Source organism: Hordeum vulgare, chromosome 2H, assembly GCF_904849725.1.
Source record: "Hordeum vulgare subsp. vulgare chromosome 2H, MorexV3_pseudomolecules_assembly, whole genome shotgun sequence".
In the NCBI taxonomy this organism is placed as follows: Eukaryota; Viridiplantae; Streptophyta; class Magnoliopsida; order Poales; family Poaceae; genus Hordeum; species Hordeum vulgare.
Genome location: NC_058519.1, coordinates 217255010 through 217277167, shown reverse-complemented (window position 1 = coordinate 217277167; position 22158 = coordinate 217255010). Strand labels below are relative to the sequence as shown.

At 47.5% G+C, this 22158-nt stretch overlaps 2 protein-coding genes across 3 annotated transcripts in view; both read right to left on the bottom strand.

Annotated features, from left to right (window-relative positions):
• Positions 1 to 13737: 13737 nt before the first annotated feature.
• Positions 13738 to 15226, bottom strand: LOC123425909 (ATP synthase subunit gamma, chloroplastic). The gene has a single exon (XM_045109675.1). It carries the CDS (start codon positions 15015 to 15017, stop codon positions 13944 to 13946), a length of 1074 nt encoding a protein of 357 aa, XP_044965610.1. The 5' UTR covers positions 15018 to 15226; the 3' UTR covers positions 13738 to 13943.
• Positions 15227 to 15362: 136 nt separating this feature from the next.
• LOC123425908 (protein RRP6-like 3) overlaps positions 15363 to 22158 on the bottom strand; it is a 42014-nt gene continuing 35218 nt past the window's right edge. For both annotated transcript variants that reach the window (XM_045109673.1, XM_045109674.1), the window contains exons 11-12: positions 15840 to 16492; positions 15363 to 15622 (exon numbers count right to left, since the gene is read on the bottom strand). In XM_045109673.1, coding sequence (XP_044965608.1) covers positions 15553 to 15622; positions 15840 to 16492 — 723 coding nt within the window. In that variant the 3' untranslated portion in view covers positions 15363 to 15552. The remainder of the gene's footprint in view (positions 15623 to 15839; positions 16493 to 22158) is intronic.

Sequence of the window (22158 nt, the reverse complement as noted above, 5' to 3'; positions counted from 1 at the left end):
AATATGGCATGACTGGTACATGCAAGCATGTGTTCAACAGGCAAACTGGATATACCTTGAATTTAAAAACAAGCATTTCGGGCATGGAGATGGCGTGGTAATGATTGAATTCGATGAATTATTTCAATTATACCAACAAGACACCCTCGACAAATCTATCATCAGTGCCTATTGTTTGTAAGTATTATTAATTTATGTCATTAAATCTTACTCAGCTCATTCTTTCATGTATAATCTTACTCATCACTATATTAATTTTGCAGAATGAAGATTCTCGAATGCAAAAGAGGACAAATCTATGCCATTGGGTTCATTGACCCATATTTCATTCATCACCAAAGTCTCGCAACGAATCCCCGTGATACACAGAATAACTTGGTACAAGGGTTAAGGTTTTCCGGTACCAAAAGGGAAATACTATTTCCTTACAACTTCAAGTGAGTGTTACTACACACATTCTATTTTCGCTTACCCGATGTTATTATAAGTGTATAATTGACTCGTTATGCATGCACATGTTCCACTTTATTTTTTTAATCATTGTACTTGACAAGGGAGAATTAATAGTCATGGACCCGAAACGCACACCCCTCGATGAATGGACGAACATGCAGGAATGCCTCCAAAGGTAATTTCAATCATTATGGCACTATATCGGCAACTTCCCGTTCATTTCCTGATTGTAAGGAATTAATATAGAACTCCTTTATTCATTTCCTTTTCTTGGCAGGGCTTGGAAATGGTTCACCGCCAAGGCTCGGGGTGGTTGGAAGTCAGAGCTTACATTTAAACAAATAGATGTAAGTAACTACTAGTTAGATCCGCGCATCTCTTTATTCTAGTTTCAATACCATTATAATTCTTGATTATGTTTTTGATTGAACTCTCTTCTCGTAAACTGCTTGAGGCAGGAACATGGGAACAATTTATGTGGATACTATGTTTGCGATTTCATTCGCCACACGACCCATGAGAAGGGAAAAAACCGGGACATAAAAAAATCAAAGTATGATAAACAATACTCACAGCTTTACTTAATTACCGTGAATTGTGTTCGGTTTCATTGATATATATATTGACCCATTCTTTAAATTAGATCAAACAGTTGAGGAAATTGTCGGATTCTTAGATGCAGAGGTCCTAGGTGTGAAGGGAGAATATTATTGCCCGTCGATGAGAATGGTATGAAATGTTATAGTGTAAAAGAGACATATGTGCATATGTGTAACTCGTCTCTACATTTTGTAATATGTTCGACAAAGCACGACGGGTGAGATGGTGTAATATATTCGTGACGATGATGTGCAATATATTTGTTCTTTTATTGTTGTGTATGTACCATCCAATTTAATGCAAAATAAGAATTAAAAAGTGCCCAAAATAAATAAATGGGAAAATTGGGGACAGCAAAATAGCCCCATCCAATTTAGTGCAAAACCCGAAACCCTAAAAATTGCTCAAAAAACAGCGAAGAAATAGCCCTGGTTCGTAATACGAACCGGGACTAATACCCCTCCTCCCCCTCGCTCCTAGCCCCGGCTCGGGGCCGAACCGGGGCTAGCATTAGTCCCGGGTGATTAGTCCAGGTTCGCGAACCAGGACTAATGGCCCAACCGAACCGGGGCTAAAGGCCCTTTTTCTACTGGTGTCTACTTGATCTCAACCCTGTTTCTTCCAAGTCAGCCTCGGCCTTGGGGACTACTCACTAACCAGGACGTTTGAAAGGCCATTATAAACATGTCCTCAGACAAACCTAAGGATTTGCAAATCAAATGCAAAAATATAATTAGTTGCATGAGGATAAAGGAGTACCTCGAAGCTTGTAACGAGGCCCTTAAATACCTCATGTATTCCGGCCTTTGTGGACCGGAAGCCATGTAGCGTCGTGCCTATCAAAGCACGGTGCTCTTCCTTTGGGGAGGAGACCTTTAAGGCCTCCTATACCTCCTCGGTTCACCCCGTGTTGGCCCTTCCTAGGGTAGTAGTTGGGAGTGGAAGGACCTCGGACCCGAGCACCTAGATGTTGGGCAGAGGGGTCTTTGGTCGTGGCATGGGAACAGGGGTACACTCTGCATGGGACGATGAGTGGCCCAAAATTTCATGGGCAATCTTGGAGATTTCATCCCTCGCCCTGTAGGACCGAGGCATCAGCCTCAGCCATGACGGTCGACCCTCCGACCCCCATTGTGTCAATACGAGGAGCTAGAGTAGAAGTCGCCTCTCCCGGCCCCTCATGGGTTGGTGAAAGAGGAGAGAAGTTCGGGGATCCGCTTGGGATGGTAGCCCGCTTGAAGAATAGCTTGGGCATACATTTGGAAGACTGCGAAAAGATGCTCACATAAGCTTACTCCCAAAATACAGTCTTAATAAAAACATAGAACGTGGAAAGCGGTAGCATACCACTGGGTGTTGGTTTCTTCCTCCCCAGGACAAGGGCATCATCCTCAGAGTCATCGAAAAGCACGATCCTTCCCAATGACTTACCGGCGCCCACGCCAAGGTTTTCTTCAACCTCTTTTGTCCTTTTAGCCACGTACCAGCCTCAGCGTCTTCTGACGCCGCTCTCTTCCCTTTACAGAAGGTTCGTCCTCCACCTCTTCATGGATGGCAGAGGTATGGGTCTCCTCGGACCAAGAAATTGAAGCCTACCGCTTCCGGAGACCCGCCCAGCCCCCGTGGGACTTCTTCCCCTTTGGGACCAACACGTGCATCTCGTCGATCAGGAGTGTCGTAAGCTGAGGGGTTCTTTCCTCCTTAGGGAGTGGGGTCAGGCACCGCATGTCGTGCAGTTTGGCTGACCACTTCTGTACAAACCAAGCAAAATGATTCATTTAGGATCGGTCTCACCATGTGTGTAAGAAAGAATACAAATACGTGTGTTCGAACACTTACCAGCGGAGCTTCATAGCCGACTTCAAAGCCGCGGTCCTGTCCCTCCTCGGGGATGTCGACCTCGCCTAGCTAGAATAGTCGCGTACACATGCTGGAGAGGTTGGTATGGAAAAAGTGAACAACCGGTCCCGCCTCCTGGGATAGTACGCCATATCATCTTGGCCCAAAGTTGGAGTGGGAGTATCTCGCGGTTGAGCATGACGTTGATACTTGTGATCTGCGTTGGGTTTTTCTTGAAGAGGAACAGGTGATGCGACATAGTATAGATAAGTATTTCCCTCAGTAGAGAACCAAGGTTTATCGAACCAATAGAAGTAAAAAAACCTGTCTTCAATGACTACACACAAAGAAGCAAACACTTGCACCCAATCCTGCACTCCAGTGCTCTTGGAGTGACTCGGTAATGGCTGGAAGGGGATAATGGGTTTCGCTTGAAGGAAAGATGCAGGATTGGATCCCGGCACCAGAGCTCGATGAAGCAATATACAGGGGAGGGGATGAGAGCGTGGTTACTTATGCCATCTCTCTACTCTCTTATAGGTTGTTGAAAGGCTAAGGGTCTCCCTTACTGCGTTAATAAAAGCGCCACTCTCACAAAGATGTCGTTATGCGCATGGGGGGAACTTGATAATATTGCTAATAAAATGGGCATGATTTCCATCTCGATGGGCCTTTCTAGTAAAAAAGGATGCCTCGGGTCGCGATTTGAGGAAGACAGTAACTGCTCGACCGCTCAGTGGATGTGCCGCTTCGATAAAGTTGTGAGGGTAAAACGACACTATTCACACCTGCGTGATCGGCCTTCGAGGCTAAGCTCACCCACCTCTTCGGATAAAAAATAGAGTTTGGCTCGATCTTGTTATAAGGAACCATTTTCTTTTCACGATAGTTCGGGCATTTTGAAATCATGAAGGGGAACTCGTCTGCCAAGCCAAGGTCTTCAGATCTGAAGTTATTTTCATCAAGGGAATTGTCCTTGGTGTAGAAGACCAGATCGGGGCTATTAACGATGTCATGGACTAGGGGGTCCTAACCTAGCTAGCCTAGTCTCTTCGGGCTGAGCCGAGGAGTCCTCTGTCCTCTTGAGATGGACTCGACAGCATGATGGAACTTGATGAAGACTGCATCTATCAAAGGATTGTCGTATGCTCTAAGACTTCTTTGCCGCCTTTACCCTAGGATTCTGACCTTGTAACACTAGATACCCTACTCGGCGTGTATATAAGACGTGGGGTTTAGCCCATAGAGGGACTCAAAGAAGACATTACTCACCTAGCCTTAGGGTTAGAACATATCTCATGATCTCGAGGTAGATCAACTATGTATTCTATACTTCTTCATCAATATAAACAAGAGAAGGACGTAGGGTTTTACCTCCATCAAGGGAACACGAACCTGGATAAAACATTGTCTCCTTCGTGCCTGTTACCATCGATCTGAGATCCATAGCTTGATACCCCCTACCCTGAGGTCAGCCAGTTTTCACACGGACACTAGAGTAGTCAGATGGTGTAGTTCCAAGGAAAGCGTGGTAGCAACATCTACATGTGAGGAGGAATATATAGTTGCTTCGGAAGAAGCGTAGGAAGGTGTCTGGATGAACCAGTTCATGATGGATCTAGGAATTGTGCCTAGTGCATCGGATTCGATGACTCTCCTTTGTGCATGGGACGAGGAGGGGTGGACCAGCCCCTAGTGGGATAGGCACCACTCCGTGCCCAAGGCCTATGTGCCAAGGGTGGGAGAGGAAACTGGAAACCCTAAAGGGGACACCCCCCCCCCTTGTCTTGGGTGCCAAGGCACCCCTAGGACACCGACCCCTCCCTTGGAGGAGGGGCTAGGGCTGGCGCCCCTCACTCCTTGCCCCTACATATAGTGAAGGAGAGGGAGGGCAACCACACCCTAAGTCATGGCGCAGCCCTCCCTCTCGCCCTACCCCGTTTTCTCCTCCATCCACGATGTCGGAAAGCTCGATGAAGCTGTGCTAAGATAGCACCACTACCATCGCCATCATGTTCTCGTGTTGTTAACGGTCCCATCTACTACTCCTCCCTCACTTGCTAGATCAAGGAGGTGGAGACGTCATCGAGCCGCATGTGTACTAAACACGGAGATGACGTTCGTTCGGCTCTAGATCGGATCAGATTGCGATTGGATTGTGAAGAGTACGACTACATCAACCGCATTATATACACTTCCACCTAATGGTCTACAAGGGTACATAGATGCACTCTCTCTCTCTCATTGCTACGCATCTCCATAGATACATCTTGGGTGGTTGTAGGAATTTTTTGTTTTCCATGCTTCGTTCCCCAACAGAAAATGGTCGCTCTCTCGGTTGCGATTCAACCTTGGAGTGTGCCCTGGATCGAGCCTTGGAACAACTGCCGCTACCTACTAAGGTGGTCATGGACGACCAACACAACATCCACAATATCCTTGTTGTCAGATAAATAATTATTCAAGTCGCAAATGAAATTGTGGAAAAATAACTCATCGGTAGAGTCCATTCGTACCTTGCGGCCAAACCTTCAAACAACTTGCATGCGTCGTAAAAGATGCTGGCCGGCGAAGATCCACACACCGCCCCTCGACCTGGCAGCAGGCCTTAGCGGCATCCCGCGAGCGTTGTTGCATCACACGAGCGTCACAGCATCGTCGAAGAAGATGGACGAGGGCGCGAGGTGCGAGGTCATGCTGACGGCGACGTTGGGGTGAGTTACGACGGGCAGCCGGCGATGTGTTGGTGGCGGCAAAGTTGGAAGGTGGTGTGTTGGGGGGAGCTATGTGAGTGCGTATGGCTTGCGAGGGCACCTGCCCTAGGTGACAACATCGACTCAGTGGGGAGGCCGGGTGTTGGCTGTCAATGGGAGGAAGATAATGGCCTATATGCCAGTAACTTGCGGGCCATGATGAGGAGTAGGCAGGCGTCGCGCGCGTCCACTTCTTCTTCGTGCCGACGCAAACGAAGCCAAAATTTGGGCCTAGAATGGGTTGCCTGGCGGATGAAAAGCACGCGCGCATCCGTTTGGGTCGGCGCGCTTGGCCGACTTTTCTGTCCGCTTTGACCCAAGCACACACGCGCAAACGCAATGAGACTGCCGATTGGAGTTTCTCTCAACGCGCCGACCCAAACATATGCACGCTTTGTCCACTTTTTCTGTTTGGGTTGGATCATCCGCCCCTTTCTGCGTTTGCGTCGGTTGTGCACCCAAGGAGGAGACCTAAATCTTGTTCACACATAATTTTAGAAAGGCATGTGACCAAATATCATGCCAGCAGCCTTGCCATCGCCCACAGTTCATGTCGGTGCCATGTGAATGGCCTACATACATGCAAGCCTCCAACAAATGCACCACACAGTTCATGACAGCACACTTGCAAGCGGTTGGCACACATGCGAGCAAACAAAAAGGGGTGGGAGTTCAACCAAGCCATCTCGACCATGGTTATGCCGGCACACTTGCCGGCATACAAAAAGGATGGCGCTCTCCATCATAGATCACTCATCATCGAACTTGAGCATGTCAGCCTACATATTCTCGTATCAAGGCCTCTTCCTCGGGTACACCATGCTCAAGTCCACCTTCACGATCTTCACCACCATCATCATGCTAGTGAGCGCCACTTCTTTTGGCTTGGTCTTGCCATTGGTGGCCTCGATCTCGAGAATCTTTCTTTGCTTTTCTATCTCCATCTCGAGCTTCTTCGCTTGCTTCTCTACATCAAGCTCAAGCCTCCTCCTTTGGATCTCCATGGAGGCCTTCATTTGCTCTTCGTTGTCTTGTCGGTGCTTCTCCTCCCTTATGTCCTTCTTGGTCGTCATGCCCTCCAAAGTGGCATGCAAGGCAATCAACGCTGCATCATGCTTGTCCTCTTTCTTGTAGTTGGTCTTCCCATGTGGATGTGACTTCGCTCCCTCACCATGCTCCTCGGTGGGTTCCTTCCCTCCATACACCTTGATGGTAGCATATTGTGCTTTAACTTCTCCTCCTCGTTGTTGACCATCCAACAATGGGTGAGGTTGAAGGGCTTGTCATGTTGGGACTTGAATGCCTCCAAAGCTTGAAATGCCTACAAATGAATAACATGCAAGCATATGGGCAAATGGATATGCAAGCATACTGGCAAATGGATATGCAAGCACAACGGAAACAAAGATGCATGCATGTATACCATGTCTTTGTTGTCGAGGCAGCTCACGGGACGTCCCTCTATGCTGTCAAGGGTGGCGCAGAACTTTTTTGCACTCTTGTTGTATCACCCTCCAACACTTCGAGATGGACACAGACCCGTGCTTGCTCTCCATTTGGTGCGACACGAACTTCTTGCGTTCATGGAATTCACGATGAACATGTAGCCAAAAGGTTGATGCCTTTTGCTCGGTGCCGACCTTGGGGTCTTGTCCAATGTCTATCCAACATTCAAAAAGGAGATTGTCCTCATCATTTATGTATGCCTTTGCCCGCTTCCATTGGCGCTTCTTTCCTGCATTGGCTTGGGTGGATAGCTCATATTCAAACAAAGGCTCCCCGCCGATGTCAATTTCATCTTCTTCTTATAGGCCGTAGTCCTCTAGGAACTCATGGTCGATGGGGAAGGTGTTGCTCATGTCATCTTGTCCTTGCATGAAGGGGTCGATCGTGCCACCATGGCCCATGGTGTCAGCCATGAAGGGGGCTGGGCCGTCTTGGATTTGGGTTTCCTCGGGATCGAAGGCAGCAATACCCGTACCAACTTTGAAGCCGGTGTTCTCAATGATGAAATGTTTGACCGTCTCGTCGTCTGTGGCCGGCATTCTGTTGAACAAGTAGCGGCCACCTGGAAGCATGTCGGCTAGGCTCTCCCACGGGTGTTTCCTCTCGCCTCCGGAGGATGATCCACCGGCCACATTTGCGATGTTGAGGTCGATGGCCATGGGCACGGGCATTGCCGGCGCCACCACGCTCACCTTCGGCAAGCATTCCCCACATAGACATGAGGCTTGCGGGTAGGTATGGAAGCCCAGAATCAATGGCATGGTAGACGTGCGCGGTGAGTCTTGAAGTGGCACACGAGGAAAGGCCGATGAGCTCGTGCTATCCACGACCACGGAGGCGGCGGTGGCGAGCCCGTGCTGACCTAGGTTTAACCCTACGTAGATCAGTGCCTCCCTCAACGCCGCAACGATTCTCGCAATGATTTCCTCTGGTTGTGCGGCGGTGGTGAGGGCAGTGACGGACTCGTCTTCGAGCTTGCGTTCATGTGCGTGCCTTTGTTCCTTCCTCTTGGCCCGCTGCTCGTGCGTCAACTCCTTCTTCTTGGTAGGTGTCGCCGTCTTGCGGGCGGCGCGGGGCTTGCCCTTGGTGGTGACAACGGGGCTCGGTCGAAGGAGGCTAGGGAGGCGAGTCCGAAGACGGCAACGAGGGTCGGCACGTAGTCCATAGTGAGCGTCTGGGAGCGCGAGGTGGCAGGAATATTTTGGGAAAGGGAGGGAAATGAGGGTGGCTATACAATCGACTCGCGGGCGAGGGGAAGGAGTAGGCAAGCGTCGCATGCGTCCATTTCGTATCGACGCCGACACAAACCAGGCTCAAATTTGGGTCTGCAATGGGTCGTCCCGCGGACGAAAAGGGGACTCATTTATGTTTGGAGAAATTCCTATTTACCGCTCCCTGCGGCAAGTAGTTGGGGCGACGCACAAGGACAGTTCGAGAAGCATTCGGATGAGCCGGCCCGTTCAAACATTTGAGCGATTTTGGGTTTGGGAATCCTCCCACCGATTTTTCTCGTTTTGGAAACCTTCTAAAAGGTTCCTAATCCGTTTTTTCTATTTCCCCTTTCTCCCTTATTGTTTCTTTCCTTTTTCTGTTTCTTTTTCGTTCTAACTTTTCCTTTTGTTTTTCTGTTTTCTTTTCTTTTCTTTGCTCTCGCTTTTTTCCTTTTTCATGTTGCTTTTTCCAAAAATTTCAAATATTTATTCGGAATTTTATAACATGTTCTCGTTTTTCAAAATTTGCTCCCAATTTAAAAAATGTTCAGGAATTTTAAAAAATGTTCCCATTTTCAGAAAAAGTCACAATTTCAAAAAATGTTTGTGTTTCAAAAAGTCTGAGGAATTTAAAAAATATTCTTTTTACAAATTTTGTTCACAATTTCAAAAAATGTTCAGTATTTTCAAATAAATGTCGTCATTTTAATATTTGTTATGTTCATGTTATCAGGAAATATTGTTAAGCAATATACACATATAAATATTTTTCTATTTCTGTTTCTATTCATTTTTATTTTTATTTTTGTTTTTCCTTGTTCTTTTATCTTCTTTTTTTATTTTTTTATTTTTCCTTTTAAAATTTTAATATCTTTTTCAAAATGTTCATATGTTTCAAAACTGTTTCTATTTTTTCAGAAATGTTCATGTTTATAATTTATTCAGGAGTTTCAAAAAGTGTTCATGTTTCCAAACATTGTTCAGGTTTTCAAATTTGTTCGGGAGTTTCCAAAAAATCATGTTTTCGAAAAACATTCGTGTTTCCAAAAATTGTTCCCATTGTAAAAATATGTTTGCAAAATTTCAAACTATTTCCCCGTAATTAAATTTTTTCTGGAGTTTTAAACAATATTCTCTTTTCCAAAATTTGTTTGCACTTTCAAATTTTGTTAGGACTTCATAAAATATTCCTGTTTTAAAAATGTAATTATATCCAAAAAAGAAAGTTTTCATGTTTTAGAAAATATTTTGAGTGAAAAGTGTTCACGTTTCATTAAGAATGAACAGTGTTTGAAATCATGAACATTTTCCAGAATAGCGAAGAATTTCTGAAGTTTTTTAACTTTTTTGTTAAATACGAACAAGTTCTGAAAACACGACCATTTTTTGAAATTTGTACTATTTTGTTTTTGAAAACAAACCATATTATGAATTTGTGAACAAAATTCTGGTTTGAGAACATATTTTGTAACTTCCAAAAAAAAACATCAAAAACACGAAAAGAAAAAAAGAAGAAGGAAATGTTTAGATCTGCGTTGGTATTGGTTCTTATAGTCTGCGCTTATAAGTAATCACTAACTCTCATAATCTAGGGTGGTTAGCATTATATGATTCTTTGTTGGAGGTCTCTTGTTCGATCCTCGGTATTGCTTGATTTTTTTTGCGAATTTATCGTTGCAAAAGTATTCGATCGCTGGCACATCGCTCGTTCGCAAGTGGGTCGGCCCAGTTGGGGCCGCGTGTGCGTTTGCCCGACACGCTGCCGCAATAAGCGATAAATAGGACCTCCATGTGTTTGAATCGGCGTGTTACCGACTTTTCTGTCTGTTTTGACTCAAACGGACACGCGCAGACGAAATGAGTTGGCGCGTTGAAGTTGCTCTTAGGACCATCTCACTAGGGTAATAAGTTTCTACCAAGAAATTGCATATCGGTGCACATAGGATTGCATAAACAAACCTCTACTCCTAAAGGGTGAGCTTGCGGTAGTGATGGTAGGTTCGTACGTCGTTGGTTCATCGATCTCCATCTTCTCCTCCCACGGTTCTTTACCCATCGATGCTCCCTTCCACATTAGTTATTTCCTTCCAATCCACTTAAAAGAAGTTATTTCCTTCCAGTTATACCGCTTTATTTCCATGATTGCTTTCATTGTTATTTCCTTCCCTTATCCTGCCTTATTTCCAAGATTGCTTCCGTTCCAGATTCTTTTCTCATGATAAACGCACCTTCCTAATCTCCCCATAAATCATGCGCCCTTTCCCTCTCACCTTTCTCTCCTCACGAACCCTAGCTCTAGGGCTTCGGCGCCGCCAGCCACATGTTGTCGCTACCACCGCTAGTTTGGCTACAACGCAAAGAAGATCGTGGATGCGCTGATGACGTCTCACACATGGGATGAGAGAAGGAGGATGCAGAGGAGCTGGAGAGCTTGAGCATCATGAACATGTTGCAGGTTCGTGATGGTAGGTTCCCCGTCCCTACCACCGCCTCACGTTTGAGTCTACGAAAAGTATGTTGGGGGTGCGGCTTCGCGAGTGAAGATATCCTCCATGGTGTCATCGAGTGGATCTAGCTGACCCAGGTCCATGTCGTTCCTCCTCCCTTGGCATCATTCCCAAGGCGATCATCGAGAAGAACCATGTTTTTCTATGAGTGACAGCTAAGATCATGGTCCAGACTCTAGGATGTGAACTATTACATGTACTAAGTCTATCCTTGATCTCTCGTTTGTGCCATATTGTTACCTTTCTTGTGCCCATATCCTTGCTGATTAGGATGGGTGTGAGCTATGTTTTCACTTAAACAAAATGCGTACAAGTAGCTAATGTATTTCATTCTGAAAAAAATAATATTTCTGAAGAATGTGTTCTTGTGGTTGTATCCGTACATAAATCACTGTCATCAGGTTTCTATTTTGTACATACTCACACAATGAGAGAGCAACAAATCCGACGTGGAAGAGAAAACTATTCTCCTTGCGATGGTGCCCCCTCGGGGTTGGGAGGAGTGTGGTACTCAAGTAAGTTAGAGGCACTCTTCTTCTTTACCAGGACATGCTCTCTCATATATAAAGCTTGACCAATGCACTCATTTTCTCTACAATCGATTGAGTTATAGAGTTATTTTTCAATATATTTAAATCACCTTATGGTTGTTTGGTGCAGTAGGAAGAATGAGAAACAAGAGTGCTATCATATTTTCATAGATTAAAGCTCCGGGGATAATAATTATTTGGAGCTGCAAAATGTGACTTTTAATACTTGAAATACTTGCATACTTTATTATTATTGATTGTTCTTTTTGCAGAAGCCAGAGACTAACTACAATTATAGGTAAGCTTGATATAGCCAATAGAAGTTGCTTGTCAGTTAGGAATCAAAATGTCTCAGTATTTATTACAAAATCTTCGTTTCTTGGACTTTCAGTACTAGCATGTTGAAGAAAGACAATACAACGCTTTTCTCTCATGGAATCAAGTTGCACTCGCTGTTGTTGTATTCCATTCGATAGGCTGCATACAAATGGAATAATTTGATTAAGGACGACGGGAGTTTGGGAAAAGAGGCATGGTGTTGGCACATCAAACTGACATCATTGGTATAATTGTTTTATGCATTGTTCATCAAAATTTATTCTCGGTATTATCCCCATCTTGCTAATATGTTCTCAACAAATCTATTTGCTAAAAGGATGTGATTTCTTCATTAAGGACCCATTCGGATCTCCTCCACGATCCAGCTTCCCAAGAAGCTAGCGAGAAGCCACCTGAAAGGTTCAGCTCCGGAATCCCGCTCCAGGAGAACGAGCGCCCCGTAGTGCAAATATCTGGAGCAACAGAAGCGTAGCTTCAAGTAAAGGAGAAGGAGAAATTGCTTGTAATTACATGAAAATGCCTTCCCGGAGTGCCTCAATGCGAACCGCTTTCTTTCGCTCAAACTGTTTTCCTGTCGTTACGAGCCACCAAACTCGGCCTCAAACTCGCTTCCTGGGCGCCCATGCTGACGGAGAGGAGCTTCTCAGTAATGTCGAACATATTCTTCTTCTGTCCAAAGCTGGCGACGGCTGGCTTCTCAGGAAGCTAGCAATTATTTGATCTGGAGACGATCCGAACAGGACATAAGAGATGAAATAAACTGCGCTACTAGGACTTCATGGAGAAAATCAATATAATTGTTACATGGTGTGACTTTTATTGGCTAATTGTATAGCTTATGAATATATAGAGTTTAAAGTTGTTTATCCAAGTTTTTATGATATCAGGAAACAAAGAAGGAAATGACTATGTCAAGGATTGCGTATGATGCAATGTAGAAACAACATTTCATAACTGAATTAGTTTGGTAATATGCTTTTCAAATTGCTGATATCTCAGCTATTTTCCAAAATTCTTTATAAATAACGTGCAAGTTCTATGGAGGCCCAACTATAGTTTTAGAAGTTGTAAATCTTTTTCAAAACCAAAATCGACTATTTTAACGAAATTATATCATTCAACATAATGGAGCCATAGTGGATCTATCAGGCAAATGCCATTTTTTGTTGCCAACTATAGTCAACCGATCCATCAAACGATCGCCCTAGCCTACCAGTGGTAGTGTGGACGATTCAGGGGACAATCCACGCACTAGCCTACGACACATCTTGTTCACGGACAGTGTCCACACTAGCCTATCATCTTAGATCTAACGCTATCAAGATGAAGATTAGGCTAGAGAACTTATTTCGACAATCCATGCACTAGCTTACGACACATCTTGTTCACGGACAGTGTCCACACTAGCCTATCATCTTAGATCTAACACTATCAAGATGACGATTAGGCTAGAGAACTTATTTCGACAATCCACGCACTAGCTTACGACACATCTTGTTCACGGACAGTGTCCACACTAGCCTATCATCTTAGATCTAACACTATCAAGATGACGATTAGGCTAGAGAACTTATTTCACCCGTTGACTCGTCACTAGGAAACAATGGCAAATGCACGAAAATGGATTAAACATTGGACAAAGAGTTGTATTCCCTACTGTGTGTCAGTGCATGGATGGCGACCAGTGGCGAAGGAGAAATTTTTTAATGGTCATTATGAATAAATCGTTAACATGAAAGAGATGTTAGCTATGTGAGTTTCCACGTATCGGCTTTGATTAGCCCTTATGCATCAGCAGTCATGTCGAGAAATATAACATGACAAGAGAAAGTTGTTTGATTAATGGTTTACAACATACTAGCTCGGTATCATAATATATGATGTTTTAGTAGCTCAAATGAAGTGCTAAAACGTCATATATTATGGTTAGGAGGGAGTATGTTTTATTGTCTGGTGGCGACGCACGGGTAGTTGGCATATGGATGGAGGCGGGACTGCATAGATAAATTACTCTGATTATACATTTGGCATCTCCGAACTGAAATCTTATGTATCTCGCACCGGGCGATAGAACAGACATCCTTTTTTGTGCTATGAGAAATTATTACAAACACAGACACAGACCAAGCAAGATAAGTACTAGAAGAGAGGAGAAAAGGAGGCAAAGAGTTATATATAACAGTGGCAGCTCAGCCCAGGGAGGAATCAGCCGGACAGGGCGTCGGCGCCAGCGACGATCTCAAGGATCTCTCCGGTGATCTTGGCCTGGCGTCGGCGATTGTAGACCATGGAGAGATTTTTTCGGAGATCGATGGCATTGTCTGTGGCGCTGCTCATGGCGCTCATCCTGGCTGCGAGCTCGCTAGCGAGCGACTCCTGGAGGGCACGCAGGATCTGGCTGTTGAGGTAGAGCGGGAGGAGAGCGTCGAGGATCTGGACGGGGTCCTGCTCGAACTGGACGACGGGGGAGAAGGGCTGCATCTCGATCTTGATCTTCTCGCGCTCCACGGTGAGCTTGCCTTCCTTGGTGGTGAGCTTGAAGAGCTCGTCCTCGGTGGCGTCGACACAGATGCCGTTGACGTCGCAGATCTCGCCCTTAGGGGACATGGGCAGCAGCGTCTGGATGATGGGGTCGGAGCGGACGAGGTTGACGAACTTGGAGTAAACGAGCTCCACCTTGTCGACCTCCTCGGCGACAAAGAGGGAGTAGATAAGGTCGCAAATGGCCTGCGAGTCCTTGACGGTGGGGATGCCGGCGAGCTCGAGGAAGCGCTCGGTGGGGATGTAGTCGCGGCGCTGGAAGTAGGCGTTGCCCTTCTTGCCAACGCTGATGACTTTGTACTCGACGCCCAGCTGCCTGAGGTCCTCCATGCGGGCCTCGGCCTTCTTGAGCACGTTGTTGTTGAAGGCGCCGCATAGGCCACGCTCGCCGGTGAGGACGACGATCGCGACGCGCTTGACGGCGCGCTGGCGGGTGAGGGGCAGGTCGATGTCCTCCGACTGGATCTCCTGGTTCATGTTGTAGAGCACCTCCACCAGAGCCTCCGAGAAGGGGCGGGAGGAGACCACGGCCTCCTGCGCGCGACGGACCTTGGCGGCGGCCACCAGCTTCATCGCCTCCGTGATCTTCTGCGTGTTGCGGACAGAGTCGATGCGGTTGCGGAGGTCCCGGAGGGAGCACCGCACCACCAGGCTGCTGCCGGTGGAGGCGCGGCGGCGGGTGGAAGTGCTGGCAAGCGCGGATGAGGACCACGCGGTGGAGAGGTGGGAGCACGACATGGCTGGCTAGCGGCTGGCGCGTCACCGGCGGCCGCAGAGGCGGAGGCGGAGGCGGAGGCGGAGAAAGGAGAAAGGATGGGAGGGAGGGAAAGATTTTGGATTGGGTTTGGGTGGAGAAGTGAGCAGGTGGGGTTTTCAAGCCGGGCTGAGTGGTGGAGGGCTAGTCACTGCGAGATTGCCACGGATCATGTGGCGCGCCCTGGCCGCCTACCCTGCACCTTGCCTGCTTCCATTTCTCTATTCATATTATTATTTTTTGCCTTGCCAAATAAATAAAACTCATAAAACTACAGCGAGAAGGGAACTTCTCTATGGGAGAGGACAGGAGTGGATACACTGCGGATATACTACAGTAGATACTTACCCCAAGTGAATCAAAATTCGAATTTTCTTTTTCATACAAAAATCTTGTAAAATTCCACAGTTGGAAAAAGGCCAGGTGCAGCATACCGATATTATCCGGTGATACAAGCATATATAGGCTTGATGATGAAATGCAAACAACTTTATAAAGGAAAAGCACTGATCCTCCTAATCAGTCAGCAGGCTGAGGCTCTTGGCTGGAAGGTTTGTACACACTGAAGTCGCCGAAATCCCTTCTTCCACTGCAAAGAAAATTCTCGGTAAATGAATATCTTGATTTCAAATGAAAAAAAAAAATTGGAGGAAAGAGCATCACGATTCACAGAGAGAGGGAGAGGGAGAGAGAGCGATCGAACTTCTAAGGCCACTGGTACAGGTAGGGCGGCCATTCCAAGCACAAACAAGTTTCATGTGTTGAGCAATTAACCAACCAAGCAGCAAAAGGTGATCCTTTTTTACCTGTGCTTTATATTCCAACCAGAAGGGAGATAACGGGGGTGAACCGCTTCGACAAAAACATGCCTCCATCTTTGGCAAAACTGGTGAACAGCCTCCTCCCCACCGTTGGTCAGCAAAAGCTCGACGACTTGTTTACCATGGTGCCCGTGTCCTAGAAGTGATATCTTCTTGTCAGCATTTTTGGAAATAGTTTGGCTAGAATTGTCACTGCTGGCTGGATCCTCGTCGAGATGGCCATTTTCCTGAGTACCACTTGGTCGCTGCATGCCATCTGACCCAAGCTTCTCCGTGTTAGGGTCACAAGTGGAATCATCTATACTGGCTGACAAACTTGCACTCTGGATCACAGTTAATTCTTCGGCCTGGATATTACACCCAGTCCCGTCAGCATCTTGTTGACCACTGCTCCCATTCCCATCTTCTGAAACTTGCTCTGATAAAGCATGCCTATTTTCTGAATCATGCGCCATGTCTTCTAAGATGGCCTTGTTGCTGCTCTTTCTTACAATGTTTTCAGTCTGGGCTCTAAAAGAATGAGGATACCCTTTTTTCTTTTCAAGCCTCCTTCGCTCTTGGGGGCTCATACCTACCAGTAATGCCATCTCCAGGTCTTCGGGAGTCACATCCCTACCACCGTAGTATGACTTCACAGTCTGCAACGAAATGAATGTATCGGTAACACAGATCTACCGCTAAGAACCAATACATTTTTAATCAGGAAAAAAATAGGGTCTTTTACATTTGTGTCCCTAACTCGAACCCACGTAGTACAGGAATATTGACCTGTTGTCCATCGACTACGCCTTTCGGCCTGATCTTAGGCCCTACTACTTAGATTTGCCCCTAATTTTAAAGCATGCTCAAATTTGCCCTTCTGCTGTTATGTGACCTTACAGAAATGCCCTTCCATGCCGTTTCCGTCCAGTCAAAGGCCTCTGACCGTCTACCGGACGTTTCCTGGACAATTTGCCCCTGCCTCCATGTGTCACTTACATGTGGGACCCACTCATAAAAAAATAAAAATAAAAAACACTTTCTCTTACCCCTCTATCTCTCTCACTTACATGTGGGCCCCAACTAATAAAAATAGAAATAAAACTAGATATGGACTGGTCATTGTTCTATTATTTTCTTAAATGTTGTTTACTGATTTATTTGATGAGTGGACCCACTTGTCAGCTTCTGTAAAGTGAGTGTTAATTAAAACTAATAAGGGTTTACGGTAATCTGGGATTAGGCTAATTAAAAACACGCCGGTGCCCACGCATGAAGACACGGCGACCATGTACGGGAGGACCCCGGAGCTGTCGAGCGGCTGCAAAATCGGGCTAGCGAGGATGCGAGAGAGAAGATTCAGTGGCCTGAGGTGGCTGGAGAGTGGGGTGCCCAATGTTAGAGTTATAATATAAGTCATGTACCCCTTTGTATTTATCCCATTGTATAAGGGGTTTCCTGCATATGTTCCAACCTGTACATGTATATATATCGGCCTATGGCCTCATGGGAATACAAGTTGCTTATTTCTAACATGGTATTAGAGCATTAGGTTTTTTCTCTCCGCACGCGCAACTCGTGCTCTGATCCAATCTTCACGCAGCCGCCGTCTGTCTGCTGCTGCCGGATCTCGCTGCTACCTCTCGATCTCCTCCTATGGCTGCTTCTCGCTCTACAGCAGGTGCCGGATTGAGCCACCCAAGCCGCCGGATCCAGCCCCTGCCTCGTCCTTGCTGGATCTCGCTACCCCATCTGCCAGATCACCAGTGCTGGCCAGATCGAGATAGCACCAGCGCGCAGTAAGCATCCTCGTCTGCCTCAAGGACCTCCCCGAGATCGTCTACTGCATCCTCCACCACCTCCGCGGCATCCGCGGGCTCGGCAAGTCTGACCGGGAGGGCTTCTACGCCGCTGCGCTCTGACAGGTTCGGCTGCCTCAAGGACCTTCCCAAGATCGACTACCGCCGGGTCCTTCTCCTGCTGCTGACTCGATCTGCAGTCCTCCTCATCTTCACGTGTTGCATCAGCCGCTCCACCAGCATATGCCGCGTCTGCACGTCGTCATGCTCCAGGGCGTGCGGTTTTGCACTCCCGATCGGATCTGGTTTTCCCTGGTCGTTGACCTCTAAGAAAATGGTCTACACCAACACGCAACGTTGCAGTCCCTTGCTTCCCGTGACTCCTGACGGTTGTGTTGGTAGTTCTTCTGTTGCTCCTGCAAGCTCTACATATGGTAATTGTCGCTCTACACCGACTCCTCTCACGACTTTCATCGGTGCATGTCGCTCTTCCCAGACACCTCTTGCGACTTTCACCGGTTGTCATGGTGCCTATGACTCCATGGACTGCTCTTCGTCCACGCGTCTTCCCTTGGCGCTTGGTGCTTGTCTGCACACGGCCTTGTCTTCTTCACCGGTCTTTGCCGACGATACTGGACATGCTACACCGCCACATTTAGCGGCTTCCACAGGTGGTGGTGGTTGCTTCTCTCCTCGTGCCATTACGCCGCCTACTTCAGCTGTGTTCTTCACCGAGGACGAGATTGCGCGACTTCGCGCCGTGCTGCTTGCCTTCGACTCTCCGTTGTCGGGTGTGTCTACATCGACATCTTCAGTTGCGCCCTGACTGAGCAGGAGATTGGACGATTTCAATGTCTGCTAGCTCCATCTGTTGTTTCTTCATCGACAGGTTCTGTTGGTTCTGCTACGGACTCTTCTGGCATTGTGAGACCACCTTCTACCCACACAGGTACATCTCTGTGGGTTCTTGATACTGGAGCATCTTTTCATATGACTCCTGATTCATCCACTCTATCATCTACTCGACCTCTTGATTCTCCTGTTCGTGTTCTTACTGCTGATGGTACTTCTCTCCCGGTTACTGGCCGAGGCACTCTTAGCACTTCATCTTTTCATGTTCCCGATGTTGCTCATGTTCCTCGGCTTACCATGCAGCTCCTTTCTGGTGGCCAGATTGTTGACTCTGATTGTCGGGTCATTCTTGACTTTGACTCATGTTCAGTTCTGGACCGTCACATTGGTGCTCTTCTTGGTGCTGGCCCCCGGCGCCGTGACTCTCAGGGTCTCTGGGAGCTTGACTGGCTTCACCTTCCATCCGCTGCCACCGCAGCTAGTCTCTCCTCCTCTGTTGCCTTGTCTACCAGCTCTTTTCAAGAGTGGCATAATCGTCTGGGTCATTTATGTGGCTCTCGTCTCTCATCCTTAGTTCGACGTGGTCTTCTTGGATCCATCTCCGGTGGTGTGTCTTTAGACTATCAGGGCTGCCGGCTTGGTAAACAGGTTCAGTTACCTTATCCTCATAGCGACACTGTGTCTCAGCGTCCTTTTGACCTTGTTCACTCCGATGTTTGGGGTCCAGCTCCCTTTTCCTCGAAGGGAGGCCATCGCTACTATATTATCTTTATAGATGATTTCTCTCGATACACGTGGATCTATTTTATGTCTTCTCGTAGTGAGGTATTATCTATCTATAAGCGTTTTGCTGCCATGGTTCACACTCAATTCTCTACGCCTATTCATGTGTTCCGTGCTGACTCTGCTGGAGAGTATATCTCCAAGATGTTGCGTGGATTTCTCGCTGAGCAGGGTACACTTGCTCAGTTCTCTTGTCCTGGTGCTCATGCTCAGAATGGTGTGGCTGAGCGCAAGCATCGTCACCTTCTTGAGACGGCTCGTGCGATGATGGTTGCTGCCTCTCTTCCGCTCATTTCTGGGCTGAGGCCGTCTCCACCTCCACCTATCTCATCAATCTACAACCTTCTGCTGCTCTACAGGGTGGTGTTCCTTTTGAGCGTCTCTTTGATCGTTCTCCCGATTATTCGATGCTTCGCGTGTTTGGTTGTGTCTGCTATGTTCTTCTTGCCCCTCGCGAACGCACCAAACTGACCGCTCAGTCTGTTGAGTGTGTCTTCTTAGGCTACAGTGATGAGCATAAGGGCTATCGTTGTTGGGATCCTATCGGTCGTCGGATGCGTATCTCTCGGGACGTGACTTTTGACGAGTCTCGTCCCTTCTACCCACGCCCATCTTCCTCGACCTTTTCAGTGGAGGATATCTCTTTCCTCACTTTTCCAGATACACCTCTCACCCCCATCGAGCCTTTGCCTATTCGTTCCGCTCCCTCTGCTTCTCCACCTCCTGTCGATTTGCTACCACCATCTCCCACGGTTTCCTCTCCTGGCATGTCACCGGATTCTGCACCTTCATCTCCGATGACTTCTACATCTTCACCCCTCGATTCTACCTTGGCGATCCCCCCTTGCATTGTTCCATCTTTTCCTCAGTGTTACACTTGTCGTTCACGTCATGTGGATGCCTTTGCGAATGCCCCTGTGGATGTGTCGTCATCCTCATCTCAGCCTCCCTATGCCTTGCATTCTCGCCCTCGTCCGCCTGTTGATCGCCTTGGATTTCCCACCGTTGGTGCTGCTGTTCTTGAGCCGACTTCCTATCATCAGGTCGTTGTTCATCCTGAATGGCAGTTTGCGATGGCAGAGGAGATTGCTGCTCTTGAACGCACTGGTACGTGGGATCTTGTTTCACTTCCTCCCGGAGTCCGTCCCATCACTTGTTAGTGGGTCTACAAGATTAAGACTCGCTCCGATGGTTCTCTTGAGCGTCACAAAGCTCGTCTTGTGGCTCGTGGTTTTCAGCAGGAGCATGGTCGTGATTATGACGAGACTTTTGCTCCTGTGACCCATATGACCATTGTTCGTACACTTCTTGCCGTGGCCTCTGCACGCCACTGGTCTATATCTTAGCTTGATGTTAAGAATGCCTTTCTTAATGGTGAGCTGCGTGAGGAGGTGTACATGCAGCCACCACCTGGGTATTTTGTTCCTGATGGCAATGGTATGTCGTCTTCGTCGCTCTCTCTGTGGCCTTAAGCAAGCCCCTCGCGCCTGGTTTGAGCGTTTTGCCTCTGTGGTGATTGCCGCTGGTTTTTCAGCGAGTGCTCATGATCCAGCATTGTTTATTCACCTTTCTCCTCATGGTCGGACTCTTCTTCTTCTCTATGTTGATGACATGATCATCCTTGGGGATGACCCCGAGTATATTGCCTTTGTAAAGGTCCGTCTTAGTGAGCAATTTCTTATGTATGATTTGTTAGGAAGTATTAGTATTAGTCTAGGAGTCCTTATTAGTCTATTAGTATTAGTCTAGGAGTCCTTATTAGTCTATGTTTACTTTCATTGCACCTCAAGTCTTGTGTAATATATATATGCCCCTTGGGCCTTCAATAAACATAAGTTGCTTTCCTAACATGGTATTAGAGCCTTAGGTTTTTTTTCTCGCACGCGCAACTCGTGCTTTTCCCTCCTTGCCGCCGCGTTCTTCTTCCCGACCGCGTCGTGCTCCTGCTGCAGCCTCGGCGTCTCCAGATCGAGGATCTGCTACCGCCCCTGCCCTCCACCCTAGCCGCGCCATCCTCTCCAGATCGTGCCAGGATCGCTGCTCTGCACTCCAGCCGGGCCGCCCTCTCCAGATCGCCACGTCGTGCAGTCCAGATCGAGGATCTGGACGCCTCGCGCTGCCTCCAGCCCAGATCGGGACGCCCCGCGCTACCTCCAGTCCAGCTCGCGAATAGTCTTCGCTCTGGAATAACCACGCTTCACTCCGCGTTGACTCCAGATCACGTTGTATCTCCCGCATCAACTACCTCGCTCTGGAGGCCGCTGTTGCTACTCGATCTGGTGATTCCCGCTGGACTGCTCCATCTGTCCCTACTGGATCTCGATCTGGACTGATCCTCGAAGAAAAAAAAATGTTTGCTGCATTCGGCTACGTTGTTGTTCCTCGTTGTCCGGTGATCTTTGATGGCACTAACTACACCGAGTTCATTGGCTTCATGCGCATTCACATGCGTGGCATCCGTCTATGGGGTTTTCTTTCTGGCGAGGTCTGTTGTCCGCCATGTCCGGTTCCTCCCATGGCTCCTACTCCGCCGACCCAACCGGCTCTTCCTGCGGATGCTCCTCAGGCCGCAAAGGATGCGGCTAAGATTGCTGATGAGACCGTTGTAAGTGCTTATGATGAGAAGGTCTTGGCTTATGAGGAGGCTCTTCAGGTGTATCACGGTGCTCTGTCCGCTTACACCCAGTGGCTTGATGATGATGCTCGTGCTGCAGCTGTTCTCACTGCTAGTGTTCTGCCTCAGTTTGCCTCTGAGTTTTTGGGCCTTCCTACTGCCTTTGAGATGTGGACTCGCCTTCGTTAGCGCTATGCGCCCTCTGGTGATGCCTTATACCTCTCCGTGGTTCGTCAGGAGCATGCTCTTCAGCAGGGTGACTCTACTGTTGATGACT

Bases quoted from the DNA above. Each gene is read 5' to 3' on its own strand.
- LOC123425909 (XM_045109675.1), bottom strand. From the start codon at position 15,017: ATGTCGTGCTCCCACCTCTCCACCGCGTGGTCCTCATCCGCGCTTGCC.